The following is a 24,741-nucleotide window of genomic DNA, read 5'->3' on the forward strand; positions in this document are numbered from 1 at the left end:
ATATTATTGTATATCAAATTTAAATAGTGTAAAGTGTTTAAAATTCAATATAACTTATAAGAAGTCACTTAGCTATGCATCGGTTCTTTTGGTTTCGACATGAACACGTTTTGATTTCTGCATCAGGAAACCAAATGAGTAAACTTTGAACCATGCTTAATACCAAGCAGCAGGAAAAGGTGAATATCTAAAACAGTGAAGTAAAAATCAATGTAAGAAACTTTCAACTCACAATAAAACAGAAAATTCTGAATCCAAGTATCAACACGAATAGAATAACAAAGAAATAAAGAGGTGAATAGCACTGGGTACCTGAAAGACGAAACTTCTCAAAATTCAAAGATGCTCCAAATTGCTGCTTAATGGCAAAACACTTACATAATAACATCCCAGTTGGACAGTTCCTGCGTTTACACAGGATCTGTTCTTCTGATCAGAATTTCAAACAGAAGGCCGATGAGAAGAGAGATAGATTTTTAGTTTGTGGCTATTCTCTCTCTGTAGTCAAGAAGGCTTACAAATGGGCTTTATATGCTCATAGAGAGGTATTGTTGTCTCCAGCTGTCAGAACCAATGATTTAACTGTGGTATGTGTTCTTCCATATTCTCATAACGCTTTTAAAATCAAGCACATAATAAAAATGCATTGGAATGAATTACAATATCATACCATACCATATTTCAGGAACCACCCCGTTTTGCTTTCTCTACAGGGAAAAATTTGAGGCATAAACTAACAAGATCTCAGTTCCAGTCTGTCGGTATTGATTTTCCTTTGTCTAACCAGGGACACTATGCATGTGGTCAATGCAAATACTGCATGCATAGTTCTCTCCTTCAGTCATTGACTTTACCAAAGTGGACATTGCACAATAAGTCCTTTTCTGACTGTAATACTAGCAGAGTGGTGTATTTTATACAATGCCCTTGTCAGAAGCTTTATGTAGGACACACTACCAGAAGTATCCGATTACGGATTTGTGAACACCTTAGTAAAATTAGGACACAGACAATGACAGCCCCTTTAGTCCAGCATTGAGTTGATTTAGGACATTCAGTGACAGCCCTTAGATTTTCAGTGCTAGAAGTACCGCGTTTGTCACATGGTGGAAATCTAGCCCAGATGTTATGGAATAAAGAGCAGCGCTGGATTTTTAAGCTACAAACCCATCTGAAGCCCTCATTGGACAGATATAGAGGACAGCTTTTCCTTATCATGACCGGGGTAGCCATACAAACAGTTGTGTGCAACTGGAAGAACTGGGATCACCTTAATTTTAATTTTTGGTGGGCAAAAAAGCTAAAAAGTGTGGAGGACTAAGCGATGATTGGGTGGTGAGGTGGTTGGGGGTTTCCCCCATTATTGCCCCTCTGTTTCTTAAAGCTAAATCCTACCATATGTAAAGCTTTCTCTTAAGAGCGCTGATACTCTCAAGAGAGGTGTCTTTTCCTGATTCTTACGCCTCCAACGCATGCAGAACTCAGCAATCTGCCTCCTGTACAACCTCATCTCCGCGATCCCATCACATCAGCACTCCTTGCAGCCCACTGGCTGCCTGTCAGCAAGCTCTGCACCTTCAAGGCCCTTGTAATGGCACACAAAAGATTCTACCCAAAAAAAACCCTGCCTGCATAGCATCCAAGCTATGACCATTCATCCCCAACAGCTCTCTCCACTCTGGCTCAGAAAGACAGCTCAGCATCTCCCAGGAAAATGGAAACAGCAAACAAATCCTCCTACAGCCACTTTCTTCCACAGTAACATAGTAGATGATGGCAGATAAAGACCCGAATGGTCCATTCAGTCTGCCCAACCTGATTCAATTTAAATTTTAAATTTTTTTTTTCTTCTTAGCTATTTCTGGGCAAGAATCCTGTGCTTGGGTTCCAACTGCTGAAGTCTCTTTCAAAGCTCACTCCAGCCCATCTATACCCTCCCAGCCATTGAAGCCCATCCCCAGCCCATCCTCAACCAAAAAGTCATATATAGACACATACCGTGCAAGTCTGCCCGGTACCGGCCTTAGTTCTTCAATATTTACTATTATTTTCTGATTCTAGATCCTCTGTGTTCATCCCATGCTTCTTTGAACTCCATCACCGTTTTCCTCTCCACCACCTCTCTCGGGAGCGCATTCCAGGCATCCACCACCCTCTCTGTAAAGTAGAATTTACTAATATTGCCTTTGAATCTACCACCGCTCACCCTCAAATTATGTCCTCTGGTTCTACCATTTTCCTTTTTCTGGAAAAGATTTTGTTCTATGTTAATACCTTTCAAATATTTGAACGTCTGAATCATATCTCCCCTGTCCCTCCTTTCTTCTAGGGTATACATATTCAGGGCTTCCAGTCTCTCCTCATACGTCTTTTGGCGCAAACCTCCTATCATTTTCGTCGCCCTCCTCTGGACCGCTTCAAGTCTTCTTACGTCCTTCACCAAATACGGTCTCCAAAACTAAAAACAATACTCCAAGTGGAGTCTCACCAATGACCTGCACAGGGGGATCAACACCTTCTTCCTTCTACTGGCTACGTCTCTTTTTATACAGCTCAACATCCTTCCGGCAGCAGCCACCGTCTTGTCACACTGTTTTTTCACCTTTATATCTTCGGATACTATCATCCCAAGGTCCCTCTTCCCGTCCATGGTTATCAGCTTCTCACCTCCCAGCATATACGGTTCCTTCTGATTATTAATCCCCAAATGCATTACTCTGCATTTTTTTGCATTGAATTTTAGTTGCCCGATATTAGACCATTCCTCTAACTTTTGCAGATCTTTTTCATGTTTTCCACTTCCTCCTCGGTGTCTACTCTGTTACAAATCTTGGTATCATCTGCAAAAAGGCAAACTTTCCCATCTAACCCTTCAGCAATGTCCCTCACAAACATATTGAACAGGATTGACCCCAGCACCGAACCCTGAAGGACTCCACTACTCACTTTTCCTTCCTCCGAGCGACTTCCATTAACCACTACCCTCTGGCATCTGTCCGACAGCAAGTTTCTAATCCAGTTCACCAATTTGGGTCCTAACTTCAGCCCTTCAAGTTTGTTCAAGAGCCTCCTATGAGGAACCGTGTGAAAGGCTTTGCTGAAATCATCTAGCATGTCCTCGATCCAGTTCTCTGGTCACCCAATCAAAAAATTAAATTAGGTTCATTTGACAAGATTTACCTTTTGTAAAGCCATGTTGCCTCAGATCCTGTAACCTATTAGATTCTAGGAAGTTCACTATCCTTTCTTTCAGCAACACTTCCATTATTTTTCCAACAATCGAAGTGAAGCTTACCGGCCTGTAGTTTCCTGCTTCATCTCTGTGACCACTTTTGTGACTAGGGACCACATCCGCTCTCCTCCAATCCCCAGGAACCACTCCCGTCTCCAGTGATTTGTTGAATAAGTCTTTAATAGGACCCGCCAGAACCTTTCTGAGCTCCCTCAGTATGCTGGGGATGGATCCCGTTTGGTCCCATCGCTTATGGAACCAATTACCTACTCAGATCAGGTCACTGGACTCACTGATGGCCTTCTGAAAAGCGGTGAAGACCTTCCTCTTCTGCTAAAAACGCCCAGCGGACAGACTCCCTTTGTATACTCCTGTCTGTACCCCTCATTTCCTTCTTGCATTGTAACCCATTCTGAGCTTTTGGGAGAACAGGATAAAAATCTAAATAAATACATAAAAGTTAGATTGTAAGCTCTTCTGAGCAGGGACCGTCTATTAAATGTCAAAATGTACAGCACTGCATACGCCTTTCAGCGCTATATAAGTGATAAATAGTAGTAGTAGTTGCATCATTTTACAAAGGGCACACGTATATTTTCATCAGCTTTCCCTTCTACTTTTGCACCTATTTCAAGGCACATATGGATCTGAAAAGTATTCATTTCGACCAGAGCTCTAAAGTAGGGATTAGGCCCTTAACACCCCATGTTTTATCTCTGTCTTCAACTAAAATCTGTTGATCAATGTACTTTTTCAAAGATGCCAATTCCCCCAACAGCCTTGTGAAGTAGGGAAGCTATTTGGGCTGTAACAAATATTCATATTCGATTCAATTTGGCCCCAAATAGCGATATCAATTTGAATATGAATATTCCAGAGCTCTGCTATGCTAAATCCTACTGAATAAATGCTTGATCTCTGATTTCACATTACTTCTTTTATTATTTGTTAGGTTAAAGCTCAATGCCCGTTATTTGGTGGAATAATATTTTTCCTATGTTTCTCGGTATAGTTCTAGAAGCTACATGTATGATTGGCAGAATTTACATGTAGAAGATGCGCTTTTTTTCCTACGTTCAGCTTTGGAAAATCATCACATGTGTTGGCTCTTGCACCATGGACTAGATTCAGTAATCAGCGCTGATAATTTGGCACTGACAAAGTCTACGCAAATGCCAATCTAGAAGTGGAGCACTGGGTTGGCGTTCTTTACAGAGTAGCACTTAAGAGATGAATTCTGTGCCAAACTCTGGGTATGAATTACACCAACTGAAACCTGGTGTAAATTCTGGCGCAGATCCCTGGTACTGAGCAACACTGCCTAGCAAGATGCGCAATGGTTGGCGATAGATCATGCCCAATTAGTGCCACCGATTGGCTGGTTTAGTCACATCTCCGAGTACTGTGTAATTTTGCCTGCGGAAATCTGCCCACCATTCATAGGATCCATCAACATACTTCACAAAAGGTTCCATGTTTATCAGTCTTTTATAAATTACTAGAGGGACCATGAACGCCGCAACCTGCACTTCCCAATTCCCTCCACTCCCACCGTGCAAAATCGTACTTCATATGTAAACATAAAAGTAGAAACATGACGCCAGATAAAGGCCCATCTAGTCTGCCCATCCGCAGTAACCATTATCTCTTTCTCTCGCTGAGAGACCCCCACGTGCCTATCCCAGGGCCTCTTGAATTCAGACAAAACCTTATTTTTAAAAAGAACACAAATAGAAACTACAGCAATTTTTAAAAATCCCTTCACTGGGAAGTTATGTATTTATTAGTCTCAAGGCAGTGAAGAGCATAAACAACGCAGAGCTGCTTACCTGTAGCGAGTGTTCCTTGAGGACAGCAGGACATTGGTTCTCACACATAGATGATGTCACCTAAGACATCCCAAGTTGGACAAAAGCAAGAACGGCTCTTTCTAGAGCAGTGCAATGCTCACATGCAGGACGGCCATAACAGTGCCATTGTACAAGGCCACCTGAGCTCTATTACTAGGAAAAGTGGTTGGGGTTTCATGAGGACATGGAAAGCAGGCAGGGAATCACCGTCCTGACACAGGGGCACATGGACATCCTTAAATACAAGTTTCCTTTACCAAAAAGAGGGAAAACAGAAACAGCAGGCCAACAGGCACCAAGCTAACATGTTTTGACTGAGGACCGGAAGAGTGAGGATCACTCCTGCCCGGAAAAGGCCACTAGACCACCAGAGCATTTAAAGGTAGGCCCCAAGGGAAGGTCTTCAGATGGTGGGAATGGGGACAAGGTGAGTGGGCAGGACAACAGCCCAGGAAGACTCACTCTGGCGGTGCTGGAGGTGCGGGCAGGCAGAGAATGGTTCGAGGGAGGAGAGTTTTGGTTTCAGCTGAAAACACAGTGGCATTTTTGGCCAAAATCAAAGCATAACCGCATATGAATTTCAGGCCGATTTTGGTAAAAAAAACTGAACCCAAAATTTGATAGGCTTCTAATTCATCTGTTCAGTACTCAAGTCTGTTTTAATCATTCTCTTGTTTGTTTTGAATAGCTTTTAAGCATAGGAGCTAACTTAAGCTCTGTGAAGCAGGGTCTATCTCATACGTGTTTATTGTATGTCTAGTAGCGCTAGAGAAATTATAAGTAGTCACAGCAGTTTTAGAAGTTGCTGGGGCGGGGGGGGGGGGGTTTAGGAATATAAATGACTGCAAAGTTGCCTATCACCTGGGTAGCCATGCTCACTTGCACTCCCATTTCTACTTATGAAAGGTGCAAATACTTTTGCAAATAAAAGCATCAAATGTTGCTAGAAGTGCACAATTTCCACACAGACAGTAGATGTAAGTAAAACAGTTTTAACCTGTGGAAAACTGAAGCTTGCTAGATTTCCTAATTGACAAAAGAGAACACCTGTTCCCACCCCTGTTCCGCCTCAAGCTCGGGACAGCGTTGCAATGACATCACACGCATGTCTGTGTATGCGCAGACGCCCTCCAGATTCAGCCCTGAGGTCAGGGACTTCCAAAACCTGCTTTTGGAAATCCCTCCAGTCCCGGACATCTGGTAACCCTAAGAAAAACCTTTCAAAATTGCTATTTACAAATCTCCACACGTAAGTGCAAATCCTTAAGTCCCCTTCCTTTGATTCTGGCACCAAGGGCCTTCAGTTTAAGAGATCCCCCACCCTCAATCCTGCATCTAGCCACCAGAGGGTGCCAGCCTTACCCATCAGCTCCATTCCTCCCCTAGGGGCTGTGAAAATGCCTCTCACCCTGAGCTAATGAAAGCTGTGAATCAAAGCAGGGCCCTTCAACATGGCACCAAGCCACCAAACAATGCCCACTTGCTCTTATCTCCTTAGTTGTTTCGGAACAGTGTCCGTGAGGTTAAGCTATGGTCAGTTTGGGGCTTTTGGAGAAACCTAGCCTGATTTCTGCTTTTGATTAGAAAGTTTGGTTTTTCTTTGTAAAGAAAATTACATTACAAGTTACTAATGAAAATGACAGAGGCAGGGGCTACCTTATGGAGCAGGGGTTCTCAACCTGGCCAGTCAGGTCTTTTTTAGCATATCCAAGAGACAAATTTGCACAGCAGTGTGCTAATGTATCTCACACATCAGCCTTGGTCCATCAAGCCCAGTAGCCCGTTCTCACGGTGGCCAATCCAGGTCACTAGTACCTGGCCAAAACCTAAGGGGTAGCAACATTCCATGCTACCAATCCAGGGCAAGCAGAGACTTCCCCCATGTCTTTCTCAATAACAGAATATAGACTTTTCCTCCAGGAACTTGTTCAAACCTTTCTTAAAACCAGCTATGCTATCTGCTTAACTATTCTCTGAATGAAAAAATATGTCCTCCAATTGGTTTTAAAAGTATTTCCCTGTAACTTCATCGAGTGTCTTTGTAAGTTTTGATGGAGTGAAAAAAAGATCCATTTGTACCCGTTCTACTCCACTCAGGATTTTGTAGACTTCATTCATATCTCCCCCTCAACCATCTTTTTTCCAAGCTGAAGAGCCCTAACCTTTTTAGTCTTTCCTCATGTGAGAGGAGTTCCATCTCTTTATCATCTTGGTCGCTCTTCTTTGAGCCTTTTCTAGTGCTGCTATATCTTTCCTGAGATAAGAAGACCAGAATTGGATGCAATACTCCAGGTGAGGTCACACCATGGAGCAATACAGAGGCATTATAATATCTTTAGTCTTTTTAACCATCCCTTTTTAAATAATTCCTAGCATCTTGTTTGCTTTTTGGCCACCGCTGCACATTAGACAGAAGGTTTAATCATATCATCTACAATGACACCCAGATCCTTTTCTTGTGCACTAGCATCTGGTAACTGTGATTCAGGTTATTCTTCCCAATGTGCATCATTTTGCATTTGTCTACATTAAATTTCATCTGCCACTTGGACGCCCAATCTTCCAATTTCCTAAGGTCCGCCTGCAATTTTTCACAATCCGCATGAGTTAACAACTGTGAACAGTTTAGTGTTATCTGCAAATTTAATTACCTCACTCATTGTTCCAATTTCCAGATCATTTATAAATAAATTAAATAGCACCGGTGCCAGTCCAGACCCCTGCGGCACTCCACCATTTACTCCCCTCTATTGAGAAAAATGACCATTTAACCCTACCTCTGTTTTCTATGAAATAACCAATTCCTAATCCACAACTGAACTTTGCCACCTATCCCATGACTCTTTAATTTTCTCAGGGCCTCTCATGAGGAATTTTGTGAAAAGCTTTCTGAAAATCTAGATAGACTACATCAACTGGCTCACCTTTATTCACACCTTCAAAGAAGTCAAGCAAATTGGTGAAGCAAGATCTTCCTTGGCTGAACCCATGTGACTCTGTCTCATTAAATCATGTTTGTCTATGTGTTCCACAATTTTATTTTGTATAATTGTTTCCGAAAGGCAAGCACGAGCAAAAAATCCAATGGGAATGCAGTGATGTGTCGAACAACAACAAAAGGAAAGAACTGCAGGAATGGTGTACAAGATGCCAAGTCTTTAATCAATAAACATAGATATAAGAATAAAACAGTTTGTATCCAAAATATGGTCCAAGAAGTTGATGAACCGGGACCCGATATGGTCTGTATTTTGAAGAAGCACTTCTTCCCCAGGGGTCCTAAAAAGTATCACATACTAGGGTACCATATGGATAACAACTGGAAATGACGGTTGTGTGGACAGCTAAGCGAACTGAGTAGGCTCCTTTGCATTGTTTATAATTGTTTCCACCATTTTGCCCAGTCCTGGAGTCAGGCTTACTGATCTGTAATTTCCCAGATTTCACCTGGTCACCCTAATTCCAGGCTTTTTTGATCTACGTGTATATATTTTGCCTTTTTCTATGTCAGAAATTTACTCCATATTCTTTCCAACGCGACTCTCAATATTCAAGCTAGAGAACTTTATAATTTTTATAATAACAGTTTATATACCTCAGGACCATGAAGTTCTATGTGGTTTACAATGATTAAAAATGCTACAAATTGAGTAGAACTAACAAAGTTGAAAACTAGTGACTAACAGCTCTAGAAATCAGTTATTGTGGGAAAGATTGTACAAATCAATTACCTAAGTACTTCAGGAATGTTTTTAGGTGTCTCCTAAATTCCCCATAAGTATTAGTAAGCATAAGTAATTGTTCCAGATCTGCATCCCTTCATCTTCTTTTCTTCTTGTCCTCATTCCCCCATCTTCTCCCTTGCTCTGTTTCTTTTTCCGTTCTCTTTTTTAATTGTACTGTTATCCTTTCTCCCTTGTTTTTTCTTTATGGTTTTCTTATTCCTTAGTTCCTTCTCATTCCCTCTTCTCTTATGTACTTCGTCATCTTCTTTTCTTCTTGTCCTCATTCCCCCATTCTTTTTTCCGTTCTCTTTTTTAATTGTACTGTTATCCTTTCTTCTCTCCTCCCTTTTTCCCTTGCTTCTTCTTTATGGTTTTCTTATTCCTTAGTCCCTTCTCATTCCCTCTTCTCTTTTCCTCTATGTCCTTCTCCCTCTATTTATTTTGTCCTTTCTTCCATCTTCTCCCTCCTTTATGACCCTTTCTCTCTCTTTGCTTCTTGCCCTTAGTTCTTTATTCTTTCTCCACCCCTTTTCCCATCCTCTGTCTCTCTTCTTCCTTTCTCTGTTCTATTTATCCTTATTTCTTTCATCTCTAGCCCACTTTTCCTTTCCTTTGTGTCCCTGCCCCCTTTCTCTTTTCTTTTTATCCTTATTTCTTTCTATTCTCTCCCCCTTATCTTTTTCTGTGTCTCCCTTCTTCCTGTTCTTAGTTCTTCTTTCTCCTTCCCAAGCTGCCTTCCTATGTGTCACTGCTTCTTGTACTTGTCCTTTTATCTCTCTCTCTGCCTCCTCTCTTTCCTCTGTTCAACTTTTTTCTTGTCCTTAGTTCTTCTCTCTCCTTCCAAGCCTGCCTTCCCCTGTATTGCTTCTTCCTCTCCTTATTTGTTCTTTTTTCTCTCTCCTTCTCTTTTCCCTACCTCTGTGTCCCATCATCTTTCTCTTTTCTTCTTATCCTTAGACTTTTTCCTCTATTCTCGTATTCCTTTCCTTTGTCCCCTTCTTCTTCTCTCTTTCTTCATTCTACCTCGTTTCTTTTTCTCTTCCTTATGTCTCTCTTTTTCAATATAAGAACATAAGAATTGCTGCTGCTGGGTCAGACCAGTGGTCCATCATGCCCAGCAGTCCGCTCACACAGCAGCCCTCTGGTCAAAGACTAGCGCCCTAACTGAGACTAGCCCTATAGAACTACTGAAAGAACACTTTTTTTTTCAGATATACTCTTTCTTTCCACTCTCAGCACTCTGTGGACAGCTTTCCTTTTTAATATTATTCTACAAGTAACATCCAGGTGTTAAAAGTTTTTATGGAACATGCACTGATATGTTGGTTTGGAAGGATGCAGCACAGAGAAAAAAAAATTTCCTTACCTTGGAGCATCGAAGCTATCATAAGAGCCCACAGTATAGTGCCTGAACAAACGCTTGGCTTTGTCACTTCGATTCTCTGACAAAAGAGTAGAAAAGGTTGATAAGAAATGTGAAGGGGAAAGGAAGACACAATTGGAAGGGTTACAGGTGAGAATAGGATGGTGGTGTCAGTGTCACATCCTATCACCATATGACCAGGTTATGCAAACTCTCCCCAGCACCATAGAAATGATAAGTAGTAGTAATTGTACTGAGCTCCCTTCCACTTCTTATGTAGAAATTAGAAATGCTGCTTTAGGCCACTAGATGTCAGCAAAGCTTCACACAAAGCTGTACTGATTGGCTGCAGTAACACACAGCTTAATTTCCACAATGAATATGCATGAAAACCTCTCTTAGATATTTTTAATATCCTGAAACCTCTCCTGGGTTGTGGCCCTCAAACATTGAGTTTAGAGACCCCCATATCAAAGTGTCTGATAGGGTCCTTGACTTTTATTACATAATGGCTCCTGGGTTTCCTGCCTGTGTCATCTAAGAGGTGAAAAACTATTTAAAAGTCAGATGATAAAACCTTGAACTGGAATTAATGAACGTTCATCTTACCTTGTTTCCCATCCTGTGTTTTTACAGGAATTTCCTCCACGTGATCAGAAGGGAACCAGCCTACACGACCTTTCACATTGCCTTCCCAGAATCCTCCTTCCCCAACGCTGATAACTGCAGAGCATAAAACACTCACCATCAGAACCACCAAACCCCAGAGACACTAGGCTACCTCCTGAAGTGCCTGCTCCAGCAGATCACAAGATACATCTCCAGGACTGTTAAACCCCAGTGATCTGGGATGCTAGCTGACCCCACTCTTTAATGAGCATGCAAGCAGTGTTGGGAATCTCTACTCCATGCATACCTTTGGAGTGGGGGAGTAGAGCTATTTGCCAGAGCGCTGCATATTCCCACCTTTTTAATACAAAAAATTCGCCCAGGTAACTGTTTTCCCAGGCAGGTCCCCATGGCTGAAAAAGCCCATTCCTCGGTGGCTACTGCTTGCTTAGTCAGCCAGCATGGCTCTCAATATGTAACTGAAAAGCTCTTCTAAAGCGCACCCACACAGAACATGCTAAGGGATTTCCTTCAGTTTTCCATTAAGGCTTGATACATCTGGCACAGCAGCAGGTTAAACAGCTTTCTGTTCAACTGGCATCCTGGGTGATACAAGCATCAAGAGAATTGAGCCAACCTGTCAACTTCTCCCCTTTGCTGAGAGAGAGTTCTCCGTCGGTCTGCGCCTGGTACGGCTTCACAACCATAAATGCGCGCCCAGGAACTGCTGAGTAGAGCTTGCGTCTCCCACGGTTACTGAGCGTCCCCCCGCCCACTGTGTCCTTCGTATATCCACCAGAGCTGTGAACAAAGAGGACATAGAAAGAGAGAGGTCACAGGGTGCCTGAGGAAACAGAGACAGAATGACCAATTTTTAAAAGAAAAGTTTGATCATAAGAATCAAAATCTGACAGACCAGTGGTGTAGCAATGGGTGGGCCCAGGCACTTTTGTGCACTCAAGCCCACAAAGCAGCAATATAGCTGGAGGGGGGATCCTCACGCCCCGCTAGCTGAAGACTGCTGGCATCTTTCCCTCCAGGAGTTTCAGGGAGTCTCGCTTAACTCCACTTCCCTGACCCTCTCCAGTACCTTAAAGTCCTTTGGTTCTTAATCAGCAGAAAGCAGCAACTCGATCCCCCTGAGAACAGGAAATTGCATCAGAGCTGGCACAGGCAGGGGAATGAATTGCTGCTCACTGTAACTTAGTGCAGGGGCCTGAGAATCTGGGGGACTGGGAACATAAGACTAGCCTTATTGGGTCAGACCAATGGTCCATCAAGCCCAGTAGCCCATTCACACGGTGACCAATCCAGGTACTAGGGACCTGGATTGGCCAAAACCCAAGGAGTAGCAACATTCTAAGGCAAGCAGTGGCTTCTCCCATGTCTTAATAACACACTATGGACTTTTCCTCCAGGAATTTGTCCAAACCTTTCTTAAAACCAGCTACGCTATCTGCTCTTACCACAACCTCTGGCAATGTGTTCCAGAGCTTATTCTCCGAGTGAAAAAATATTTCCTCCTATTGGTTTTCAAAGTATTTCCCTGTAACTTCATCAAGTGTCCTCTACTCTTTGTAAGTTTTAATGGAGTGAAAAATCAATCCGTTCTACTCCACTCAAGATTTTGTAGACTTCACTCATATCTCCTCTCAGGTGTAAAGTGACCCCAGCCTCCTGTACTGGCTATTTATACATCTCAAAATTTATCCCACTCAGATGACCAATGCCTAATATTTCAAACTCAGAATTAAAGAGACATAACCCCAAAGGAAAGAAGATGATACACTCTTTACTGGGGTAGATGTTGAAAGCCATTTAAACAGCCAGAAACAGCTTCTGACCATTTAAATCGCATGGCCACACTTTCCGGGCTAGAGTCAACACTTAGACGGCTACAATAACTGTGTGAGTAGGACCGCAGATGTTGTCTTCTATAGGCTCACTGACAGTGGCGTAGTGAGGGTGACAAGTGTCCGGTCAGTGGCACCCCTCCCCTGACCTTGTCTCTGCCCCCAGCTCCTTCCCCAATCCCGCCATCTGCGCCATTGGCTCTTCCTAAGCACGGCAACCAAAAGTGATGTCAGTGGGAGAGCCAATGGGGTCGCGAAGAGCATGTTGTTGACCTCCGCAAACAATAACTTCAGCTAGAGATATGCTACTGCTCACTGGTGCTCAAGGGTCTATTTTCATGAATGGAAAAGAATTCACCATGTATGGCTCTACTAGACTTGAATTAGTGTTAGACTTTACTCTTAGGCTCCAATGTGATGTTTATCTGCAACGCTTCTTTTGTCACATTCTGTCATTTGTGAGTTGGGATGGTACTTTGAATGTTTGTTATTTAGCACTTTGTTAATAAAGAAGATTAAAAAAAATACACAGTAACATAGTAAAAAGTATCCAATAATGGATCCATTACAGCATTGAAATCTCCAGCCACTATTAAATTAGAAGTAGCCAGTGGGAGTAGTAGTTGTAATTTCTTTAAAAATTCCATTTGATTCGTATTTGGGGCATACACATTAAACAGTTCCAGGGTATTATTTCCCATGCTCATTCTCACATGTACCCACCTACCCAAAGGATCCGAATCAATCAACTGAAAATTAGCTGTACATTTTTTATTTATTAATATAGCAACCCCATCTTTTTTGCCAACTGCAGGGGCAAAAAAATTCTGTCTTACCCAACCCCCTTCCAGTTTTTCTGACTCCACCATTGATAGATGCGTCTCTTGAATAAAATATAAATCAGCATGTTGTTGTTTCAGGAAAGCTAACATTTTTTTTAATTATTTGATGGTTTAGACCAGTGGTTCCCAAACCTGTCCTGGGGGACCCCCAGCCAGTCAGGTTTTCAAGATATCCCTAATGAATATGCATGAGAGAGATTTGCATATAATGGAAGTGACAGGTATGCAAATCTCTCTCATGCATATTCATTAGGGATATCTTGAAAACCTGACTGGCTGGGGGTCCCCCAGGACAGGTTTGGAAACCATTGGTTTAGACCATTGACATTCAATGAAAAAATTTTAATCTTCATCTAATTCCAAATAGATAATCCAACAATAATATTTCAAATTAGGTAAATTAATATGATTAGACACCATTACACTGTTTATACAATTTAAGAAAACAAATTTCCCCTTTTCAATCCTTTCTTTCTCTACCCCTTCTCCTACCTCCCACCCCAAAACATTATAACCACCCTTACCCATCCCTCCCTGGATAATGATGAAAACTTGGAAACGCAATAAATCTTGTTAACAATCAGATAAGTTATGAATTATAATTTTCTTTCCCTTAAATTCATTCTAAAGGGATAAATATCAACTCTCTTCGAACTTCACGGTATAGCGGTATATAAGAAATAAATTATTATTATTATTATTATTATATAACATCTTGCTACTTGGACCATCAGTCCTTCAGAGCCCAGTCTTTGAAAATCCCATACTGCTTGGACTTAACTCCTGTGTTGATAAAACCATGTCACTTCAAGTTCATCATTGATAACCAAATGATATTCAGCCAGCTCACTGACGTTCCAGATTTCTCTGTACATTTGTATGGAATCTATCCCCTTTGAACTTTAGAGAGTGCCCTCTCGTTCTCTCTACCTTGGAGAGGGTGAACAACCTGTCTTTATCTACTAAGTCTATTCCCTTCATTATCTTGAATGTTTCGATCATGTCTCCTCTCAGTCTCCTCTTTTCAAGGGCAAAGAGGCCCAGTTTCTCTAGCCTCTCATTGTACGGCAACTCCTCCAAGAAATGGATCTGGGTGTTCCGTTCAATGGCTGCCAAAAAAGTAAACAGGATGCTAGGAATTATTTAAAAAGTGATGTTAAACAAGACTAAGAATGTTATAATGCCTCTGTATCGCTCCATGGTGCGACCTCATCTGGAGTATTGCGTTAAATTCTGGTCTTCTTATCTCAAAAAAGATATAGCGGAACTAGAAAAAGTTCAAAGAAGTGCGACCAAGATGATAAAGGAGATGGAACTCCTCTTGTATTAGGAAAGGCTAAGGAGGTTAGCTGAAGAAGCTACAAAATCCTGAATGATGTAGAACAGGTACAAGTGGATCGATTTTTTTACTGCATCAAGATTTACAAAGACTAGGGGACACTTGATGAAGTTACAGGGAAATACTTTTAAAATCAATAGGAGGAAATATTTTTTCACTCAGAGAATAATTAAGCTCTGGAACGCATTGCCAGAGGATGTAGTAAGAGCGGTTAATGTAGCTGGTTTTAAAAAATGTTTAGTCAAGTTCCTGGAGGAAAAGTCCATAGGCTGCTGTTGAGACAAATATGGGAGAAGCCACTGCTTGCCCTGGATCAGTGGCATGGAATGCTGCTACTATTTGGGTTTTTGCCAGGTATTGTGACTTGGATTGGCTTCTGTGAAGACGGGTTGCTGTGCTAGATGGACCATTGGTCTAATCCAGTAAGGTATTCTTATATTCTTACAATAAATCCCTGAAATAAACTCAGACTTACATTAGCTTAGAGCAGGGGTTGGCAATTCCGGTCCTCGAAAGCCACAGGCAGGTCAGATTTTCAGGATATCCACAATGAATATGCATGAGATGGATTTGCATCTCAAGGAGTCAGTGCATGCAAATCCATCTCATGCAGATTCATTGTAGATATATTGAAAACCTGATCTGCCTGTTGCTCTTGAGGACCGGAATTGCCTACCCCTGGCTTAGAGGAACTGTGATAACACAACAACCCCTGAAATATACTTGGTTTCACAATAGCAGGCTTGTAAACTTTTCATGAACAGTGGATAGACGGGAGTAATCTAAGGAAATACTTCTTTTTTTTTTTTTAATCTTTATTCATTTTCAAGTCTTACAACAAGTGTATAATATTCAATCTTTATGCAAGGGTACTGTATGTGTGAAGTACGATCCCAGTGAAGATGACGTTATCTGAATTCAAGAAATCCTCGGAGAAGCAGAGGACCTCTTTGGGGGAAGAATGGACTGCAAATGGGCAGCCTGCAGAGATCATGTGATCTTTATCCACTGTTATTTTCTCTGTCTCTGTGCATTGGCGATTCTCCCATGTCCTAAAATTTCTGTGGAGATGTTCAGCTCTGACCAGTTAAATGCTCATTGAGGTGCGTTTATTGTTTTCCTACCTAGTGATGTCCTCGATAATATTCAAAGACTATGTGATGTTCGTACATAGCAAAGTGTACCCACACTACAAAAGGCCATTCGTTTGGTCAAGTAATGTGAGTAAAGGATGTGAAATTTTTGCAGCCCAAACCTTTCCTGCTAGGGAATGTACCCACCTAGTTTGCAACATGTTACTCTCAGCTGCTCCCCTCCCCCCACCAGCCATAAGAAATAACCTTTAGTGAGATGTGACATAGCCCTGTCTGAATATTTCAGTACCTGGGACGTCCCCGCGGCTGTTTCTTGACATCCTCGGCATGGCGTCCTCTGGACGGAGAGCGACTTCGGGCCCCCCGGGGGCTGCTGGAGCTACGAGCGCTCCCCGTACTAATCTTGTGTCCCTGGAGGGTGACTGTGTTAGTGGTAGGTGAAGAGTAGACCATCCAGTCAGGCAGAGCCAAGCTGTTATCACTGTTGGCACGCAGAAGGACATTGGGGAGACCTAGGGGTTTCCCACCATTTCGGGACTGGGCTGCATAGCACGGAGACTCCTGAAAAGGAACTGTAGACAGAGAGGGACATGAGATCCATAGGCAGAGTAATTTGAGGCCTACAACACATCCCACAAAACATGAGAAACTTGCTTTGTAGGAGCATAGGACGGAAGCAGGAAGAACTGAGTGTCAAGAAAAAGGACAGGAAGGACCTCTGTGGATCCCTAAAGCACAAGAGGAAGGAAATCAAGCATGGAGCACGCCAGCTCAAAAGAGCGGCAAGACGACTGATGTGTTTATTCTGTGAAACCAAAGTAGCCGGCACTTCAAAACAAAACCCAGTAATCACCACTGAAGTGTCATGTCAGTTCACATGAAGGAAGGGATGGTTCCGTGAGCCATGTGTCATCCCATGCAGAGGAACAGTTGGACGGTCTCATGGAATTGATGGCCCAGTGTCATCGCCCTCTGTAGGTCAGAGGCACTGCAAGCAAACAAGTTAATGAGCAGGAATGTGTGCTTGATGGAGTCTCAGCGAGGAGGGAGCAGGTTCCAGAGAGCTTGTAGATGTACCCCGGGCATGCACGGTGAAGGCAGCAGGGACTGGCTGGAGCCACCATTGAAAAATTGGTTGAAATCAATGACTACATTTCCTTGAAAACTGAGCCCTGCTGACACAGAGAGGCACATAAGAACATAAATACATTTTTAAAAAAAATTTTAACCCAACTTACCAACATCGGTTTCTCTGTGACTCTTTATCAGTTCTCCCAGCTCAAAGTTCCCAGAGATAACAGCAACCTACCAAACCAATAAACAGTGAAAGAGAGAGGGATAGTGACAGTCCAAGAAACAGAGAGAGAGGGAGGTAGAAAAAGAGAGTGCTTTAGAGCTGCTATCACTCTTGAGATTATTATTCTTACAGCCATTATTACTAATAGTGTTAGTTGATCTTGTTATTATCATGATATAATTATGATGGTGATTATTGCTGTTCTTAGAAAGTGCTGCCAGACCAGCGTCCAGGGGTTTGTGGCACATTTCAAATAAAGCGCCACTGACCAGAGCTCTCTTATTGTTCCATACAACTTTGTTCGAGTTCTCCGATCGTTAAATGACTGTGGACCTCTATTGCCTGAACTGCAAGAGACTGGCTAGCTTTGAAACTTGGTAGTTGGTCTTTTTCTTTACAGCTTCTGCTACATGCAAAGTCTCCCCTGTGAAATTCAGGCTGAAATATCCTTTTGTAAATTCAGAATTTTGCTAAAGACGTTTTTATGTCAGCAGGCATTTCAGAGCCTGCGAGCAGTGCAGTGTGTGTGTGTGTGGGGGGGGGTTAATTTATTTTTGGTTAGCATTGCATAATACTTTCTTTGTGCTTTCCTATTTAAAAACTGGGTTCATTTCAATGTTATTGTTTTAGACTCGGCCTGTTTGCTCAGTAAAGGTGATCTAGTAAATTCCTAATAACTTGAGCTTCAATAGAGGGTTGCATGCTGGACACACGCACGCAAAAGTTCTGCGGGTGAAAGTGACTTTACTGTGCAAATATCTGAACAAAACAAAAGTGTGCACACACAAGAGCAGGAAGCGCTGTTCCCCTACACATTTTTGTTGGGCTTTCATTATTGTGGACATAGGTTACACCGCTCACATCGAGTCGAGGCTAAAAACGTGCAATTGGGCCCGCAAAATTCGAGAGAACACTGGCAGGAAGTAATGGCAGCGATACCCACAGGACAGTTCTCGCTATTCGCTAAGGAGAGGATTACCTGGAACGCAGTCTGCCCGCTGTGATTCTTCACTTCTCGATTAGCCCCACGATACAGAAGGATTCGGGCGTTGCTTTCCTACAGAACAAGAAACAGGGTAACCCCTGCCCTATCACCAACCCTTTTACCCCTGCCCCTCCTGAAACAGCATCGCTTCTGTCCAACCCACTCATCTGTTCATCTGAGTCCCAAGCCCCTCCAAAACCTTGCGCTACCTGCTTCACACCAACTTGTATCAAAGAGCTGTGCAACCATTCGGAACTTAATGTATAACTTGTTTCGTATGTGAAAAATCCAGAAAGTGCCTACATGAACCTGATTTTGAGCTTCCTAAAATATTCTCCCGTGCACAAATGCCCAGGTGTGAATTTACAGCTGCTCTGAGGAAGGAAAATGTTGCACGTTCTGTACACGTGAACCAGTGCATTTGATTAAAAAGCTTGAAGACATAAGGGCAGATTGCGCTTTCAATGCATGTACATCGTCACCCTTTTAAGCAGATCACACCAGAAAAGCTTTACAGAATTAACCCTTAAGAGGCTGCAGATCCAGCCTGTCCATCCTAGCTCATGCAACGCACCTTGTTGTAAAGTGCACAGATGTGGAGAGCTGTGTTCCCAGAGGCATTCTGCGCTGCTGGATCCGCGCCATAGAAGAGCAGGTGTTCAAGGTGCTGCGTGTGTCCGTGCTGACAGGCCTGGGGAGGGGGGGAGTGAATGACAGCTCAGTCACCTCTGAACCACAAGGACCTCCAGAATAACTGTACATTAGGAACAGGGAAGGGATACACGCCTGGTACCCTGACAGCAGAGAGGCAGAGCCAGGTACCTGGGGAATGGCATCATTCATGCTGCCTAGAGAATGACATGAGGGAAAAAAATGTTCCCATCCTTGCCAGCTCAGTACCCACACCATGAACTTGGTCCCATCCACACAAGCCTCAAATAGTTATAATTTTATACTGAACTTATTTTATTAAAGTATAAAAAGAAACAATATTCTGTACAATTGTCATTTTATAAATGACAAATAATACAGAGCAAGGATCAGCAAAACCCTTGTCTCCCCTCTCCTCCCTCTCACAAATATCCCCTCCACTATCGAGAAAACTGAAGTCAAATTAGGATATATAAAGAAAACAAAATATTAGTTGATACATGGAAAACCTTAAGATGTGTAGATAATCCAACACTTATTCCAATACATAAATCAACAAATCAAACTATTTGGCTAAACTCCAAGATTCAAATTGGTGGTTTTAAAATCATCTGGAAGTATTGGATGATGGCAGGTAATACATACATTAGAAGATGTTTTATCTTTTTTTTACATCTTACAACAAGTGTATCAATAAATGACATTTGAAATTAAATACATCACTTGAGTTTCTATTATAAGCAACATTAAATCATAAAATTCCTCCCATTCCTACCATACCCTATGCAGTCAAGTTTATTAAGTTTCAAGTTTATTGATTAATCGCGTACTCAAATATCTAAGCGATGAACAAATCTTTCAATTTACAAATAATACAGGGGTTATAAAAAACAGATAAACATTGAACAAAACATATTCAATTAACAACTAACAAAATAAACAGAAAAGGAAAATAAAGGGACAGGCAGGGTAATGAAATACAATAATAATGATAGAAAGAAGGACGATTATGGTAAAAAAAACAATAGGAGGGAAATAAAAGAAGTAACATAGAAATAGACGGCAGATAAGGGCCAAGGCCCATCTAGTCTGCCCACCCTAATGTCCCTCCCCTACCTTCGCCCTGTGAATAGATCCCATGTGACGATCCCATTTGGCCTGAAAATAAGCGAAAATAGGCTGGGACTCCTAAATATCATAAGCGTCTTTGAAAAAAAAAGCTCTTAAGTTTACTTTGAAATTTATCTAAGTTCTTTTCTTCTCTGAGTTCCAAGTTTGAAGAGCTGTAACAGAGAAGATAAAGTGCCGCCGTATATTAATAACTTTAAGTGAGGGCGTAACTAATAGATGTTGGTCAATAGATCTCAATGATCTGGTTGGGGTATAAGGGATAATATATAAAATTTTTCTTTCCTATTAATCTAAACATTTAATAAAATTCAGAAATCCCCCTTCCTTTGCATTGTACTTATAATGGAAAAATGGTATCTATTCATTACAATAATTTGTCAATGGCCCCCAGATCTCTTTAAATTTCTTATAATTCCCTTTTTGTATGGCTATTGTTCTTTCCATTTTATAAATGTGACACAACTAATTCTACCAAAAACTGTAATTGAGTTTACTCCAATTTTTCCAATTACTTGTGATATGTTGTATGGCGATCCCAGTCATAATCAATAGAAGCCTGTTATTTTTAGATGAAATTTGACTCTTTGCACTCATTGACATACCAAATAGAACTGTATCATACGATAATGCCCCAGGATTTTCCAATAAACAATTTATTTGGCTCCAAATTGATTTCCAAAAGGCCAAGATAAATGGACAATAGAATAATAAGTGATCTAGAGTCCCTGCTTCAAGATTACAATACAAGCATCTATTAGACGTGCAAGATAATGCACTTGGGCAGGAGAAACCCCCGTAGAACTTATGTACTAAATGGTGAGACCTTGGTTAGAACTACGGCGGAACGCGATCTAGGAGTGATCATTAGCGAGGATATGAAGGTTGCCAATCAAGTGGAGAAGGCTTCCTCCAGGGCAAGACAAATGATGGGGTGTATCCGTAGAGGTTTCGTCAGCAGGAGACCTGAGGTTCTGATGCCGTTGTACAGAGCCATGGTGAGGCCTCACTTAGAGTACTGTGTTCAGTTTTGGAGCCCACACTACCGAAAGGACATGCTGAGGATCGAGTCGGTTCAGCGAACGGCCACCAGGATGGTCATGGGGCTCAAGGATCTCACGTATGAAGAAAGACTAAAGAAGTTGCGGCTGTACTCACTTGAGGAAAGAAGAGAACGGGGAGATATGATTGAAACGAATAAGTACATCACGGGATGCATCGAGTCAGAAGATGATATCTTCTGGCTCATGGGACCCTCAACCACCAGAGGGCATCCGCTGAAAATCAGGGGAGGGAAGTTTCATGGCGATCCCAGGAAGTACTTCTTCACCGAAAGAGTGGTGGATCATTGGAACAGACTCCCACCCCAGGTGATAAAGGCCAGTAGCGTAACGGATTTTAAGAAAAAATGGGATACTCACGTGGGATCTTTAAGGGAGTAAATTCAGGGGGGGGGATACTTGGAATGGGCAGACTTGGTGGGTTATAGCCCTTTTCTGCCGCTTTTTCTATGTTTCTATATTCAACTTTTGTAATCCAAAAAGCTCTATGTAAGAGAAAAAAAACAAGTTTGTCTCATAGATGCAGAAACCGTAGATCTCATCCTCCAAGTCCAAATTCGTGGCCATTGAGACGCAGTAATTTGCTGCTTAATCTCAATGCTCCAAATATCTCTAAGACCAGTTTTAGGCTTCTTTTTTACAAATCCGTTTATCAGTTTATACCACTGTGCGGCCTGATGTCCTAGGAAATCCACCTGAAAGCATAAAAACTCCAGACTATACTGATTATTGAGATTTTTCTACTCAGGGAACCCCTCCTGAATAGCCTGCTTCAGTTGCAACCATTTATTAAGACCATATTTATGTTGTCAAGCAGTTTACCATTAGAAACAACATCGTCCAAAATACATATCCCTGCAATCATCCAATGCTTCCAGATGACCTTAAATCTGCCAATTTGAATCTTGGAGTTCAGCCATTTAGTCTGATTTGTTGATTTATGTATTGGAACAGGTGTTAAATTACTGACATATCGTAAGGTTTTCCATGTATCCATTAATATTCTGTTTTCTTTATACCGTCTAGGCATTTTGGTACTGAGAACAGGACATAAACGCAGAGGAAACATGAGTCGCCATTCCAACCACAACCAGTCTGGGGTATTATCAATGAGCTCTGGGAGGACCCAATACATATAGGCTTGATGATACCTATAAAAATTGGGAAAATTTACCCCACCTTCTGTAATTGGTTTTTGTAAAGCTACCCAGCCAAACAAATTTTGTAAGAATTCGATTTAATTTTTTATAAAAGGACCCCTTAAAAAAACTAGTAACATTCCCATCTGATAACAAACCACAGGCAATATCATCATTTTAATAGTTTGAACTCTCCCCCACCAAGAAAGATGTAATGGATTCCATTGCTCACACATTTCTGTTACCTTCTGCAATAAAGATTTTTCATTCTCTTTCATTGTGTCTTCCAGTGTATTTTTTATCCAAATTCCTAAATATATTACTCCATCTTCCTTCCATACAAAAGGAAATGAATCAAACAATCCCTTTGTACAGTGCACATTAAGTGGAAGAACTTCTGATTTGCTCCAATTTATCTTATAACCTGAAAATTTTCCGAATTTCTCTATCTACTCAAGTAAGCATGGAATGGCTGTTTCTGGATTTCTCAAATGAAGCAGTATATCATCTGCATATGCAGAGACCTTGTATTCCTGATCTGAATAAGGAATACCCTGTATCTCCTTCATTTGTTCAATAGCTTTTCTTTTTTTTTTAATTCTTTATTCGTTTTAAAACTTACAACAAGTGTACAAAAGAACAACATGAAAGACATTCATACAACACTTGAAATTCTTTCAATAATATCATAAATATATAAATAAATTAATCTCCCTCCCCTATCTACCATTTTGTTACCATTAAACATTCCATATATTTATTATAAACTCATTATTAAATCAAATTTTCCCCATCCTCTCCCCTCCCCCCCCCTATGAAAGAAATACCATCAGAGGAAAACGATACCTATTCATTACAATATTTAACCAAAGGCTCCATTTGTTGAATAGCTAATAACAAGGGTTCTAGTACAATATCAAAAAGCAGAGGAGATAGTGGACAGCCTTGTCTAACCCCCCTCTGTAGATTAAAACGCTCTGAGAGATTATTATTTATATACAGTCTAGCAGCAGGGGAACTATACAATGTTTGAATCATTTGTATAAATCCTGAACCTATGCCAAACCATTCCATAGCTTGATACATGAAGGTCCATTCCACCCGATCTAAGGCTTTCTCTGCGTCTAAAGACACAGAAAAAGCCGGATCTTTCATTGCTTTTGTTAAATTTAACGTACGAAAAGCCAATCTGGTGTTATTAGATGAATGTCTCATAGCAACGAATCCAGTTTGGTGCATATCAATAATAAAAGGGAGAGCCTTAGCTAAACACAAAGCTAATGTCTTAACTAAAAGTTTTCCATCTACATTGATTAGCGAAATAGGCCTGTAATTTGAAACCAAAGTAGGATCTTTATTTGGCTTTGGCAAAACTATAGTTAAAGATTCTGCCATAGTACCTGCGATGCAACCCTTAGTTAGTTGCAGTGGCGTACTAAGGGGGGGGGGGACAGTCCGCCCCGGGTGCAGCCTTAGGGGGGGTGCACAGCTGGACAGGTCCAGAAAATTCTTTGGCTGCGACAGCACTCAGCGGAATTGGCGCCCCCACTGCCCCGTGACAGCACTCAAGTTCGGCCTCCTTCTCCCGGCATCAGCAGAACTTCAGATCGGCAACAGGTGCTCAGTCAAAAGTTTCCCCTGACTCAGCTTCTTGTTTCCGCCCAGGCAGTTCAGTCAGGGGAAGCTTTTGACTGAGCACCTGTTGCCAATCTGAAGTTCTGCTGATGCTGGGAGAAGGAGGCCGAACTTGAGTGCTGTTGCGGGGCAGGGGGGATGCTGATGCCGCTGAGTGCTGTCAAGGGGGGGGGTGCCGATGCCGCTGAGTGCTGTCGCAGCCCAGGAATTTTCCGGACCTGTCCGGCTGTGCATCCCCCCTAAGGCTGCACCCGGGGTGGACCGCCCCCCCCCCCTTGGTATGCCACTGGTTAGTTGAGTCTGATATAATTTTAATAAATGAGGTAAAAGGGTATTTTGAAATAGTTTATAAAATTCTATCGTAAAACCATCCCCACCTGGAGCAGATCCAACTCTAAGAGACTTCAACACTGTTTCTAATTCTTTTAATGATATAGGCTCTTCTAAACTCTTCTTTATATGCTCAGGAATTTTCGGGCCATTCCCTCTGTCTACACTAAACTCACTTGCAAGGGTCTCCTGACCATTTGACTAGTCTTCTTTCTTCACGCTCACCATTCATCTTCCATCTCTGAATATGTTTACCCCCCCCCCCCCCCATGTTCAGCAAGCATCTCCTTTCTCTGTCTCCTAAACTTCACTTTCTAATATTTCCCCTGTGCCCATCTTCCTGCGTTCATCAACACTATTCTGTGTCCCTATGCCCTCCGTGCCCAGTGTCAATCCTCTGTGTCCCTATGCCCCCTCCTCCCAAGTCTAGAATCTCTCTTCTGCATGCCTCTTCTCCCTCATGTCTAGCTATCTTCTGTGTCTGGCATTGCCCCACTGACTGTATCCATATACCACCCCATAAAGCGTTCCCTTTTCTGTCCCTGCTCCTGTGCTCCCATTCATGTCCACCATTTCCCCTCTTTTCGTATATCTCCATGTGTCCAGCT

The 24,741-nt window shown here is 42.0% G+C and overlaps 1 protein-coding gene across 1 annotated transcript in view; it reads right to left on the reverse strand.

Moving 5' to 3' along the window:
• The window catches only part of SHANK1 (SH3 and multiple ankyrin repeat domains 1), a 94,938-nt gene that overhangs the window by 56,489 nt on the left and 13,708 nt on the right, over positions 1-24,741 (reverse strand). The window contains exons 7-13 of the mRNA XM_033961279.1: positions 18,764-18,880; positions 18,184-18,261; positions 17,146-17,212; positions 16,197-16,479; positions 11,417-11,580; positions 10,780-10,893; positions 10,174-10,249 (exon numbers count right to left, since the gene is read on the reverse strand). Of these exons, the coding sequence (XP_033817170.1) occupies positions 10,174-10,249; positions 10,780-10,893; positions 11,417-11,580; positions 16,197-16,479; positions 17,146-17,212; positions 18,184-18,261; positions 18,764-18,880 (899 nt within the window). The remainder of the gene's footprint in view (positions 1-10,173; positions 10,250-10,779; positions 10,894-11,416; positions 11,581-16,196; positions 16,480-17,145; positions 17,213-18,183; positions 18,262-18,763; positions 18,881-24,741) is intronic.

The sequence above is a fragment of the Geotrypetes seraphini genome, chromosome 10 (assembly GCF_902459505.1).
Source record: "Geotrypetes seraphini chromosome 10, aGeoSer1.1, whole genome shotgun sequence".
Classification (NCBI taxonomy): domain Eukaryota; kingdom Metazoa; phylum Chordata; class Amphibia; order Gymnophiona; family Dermophiidae; genus Geotrypetes; species Geotrypetes seraphini.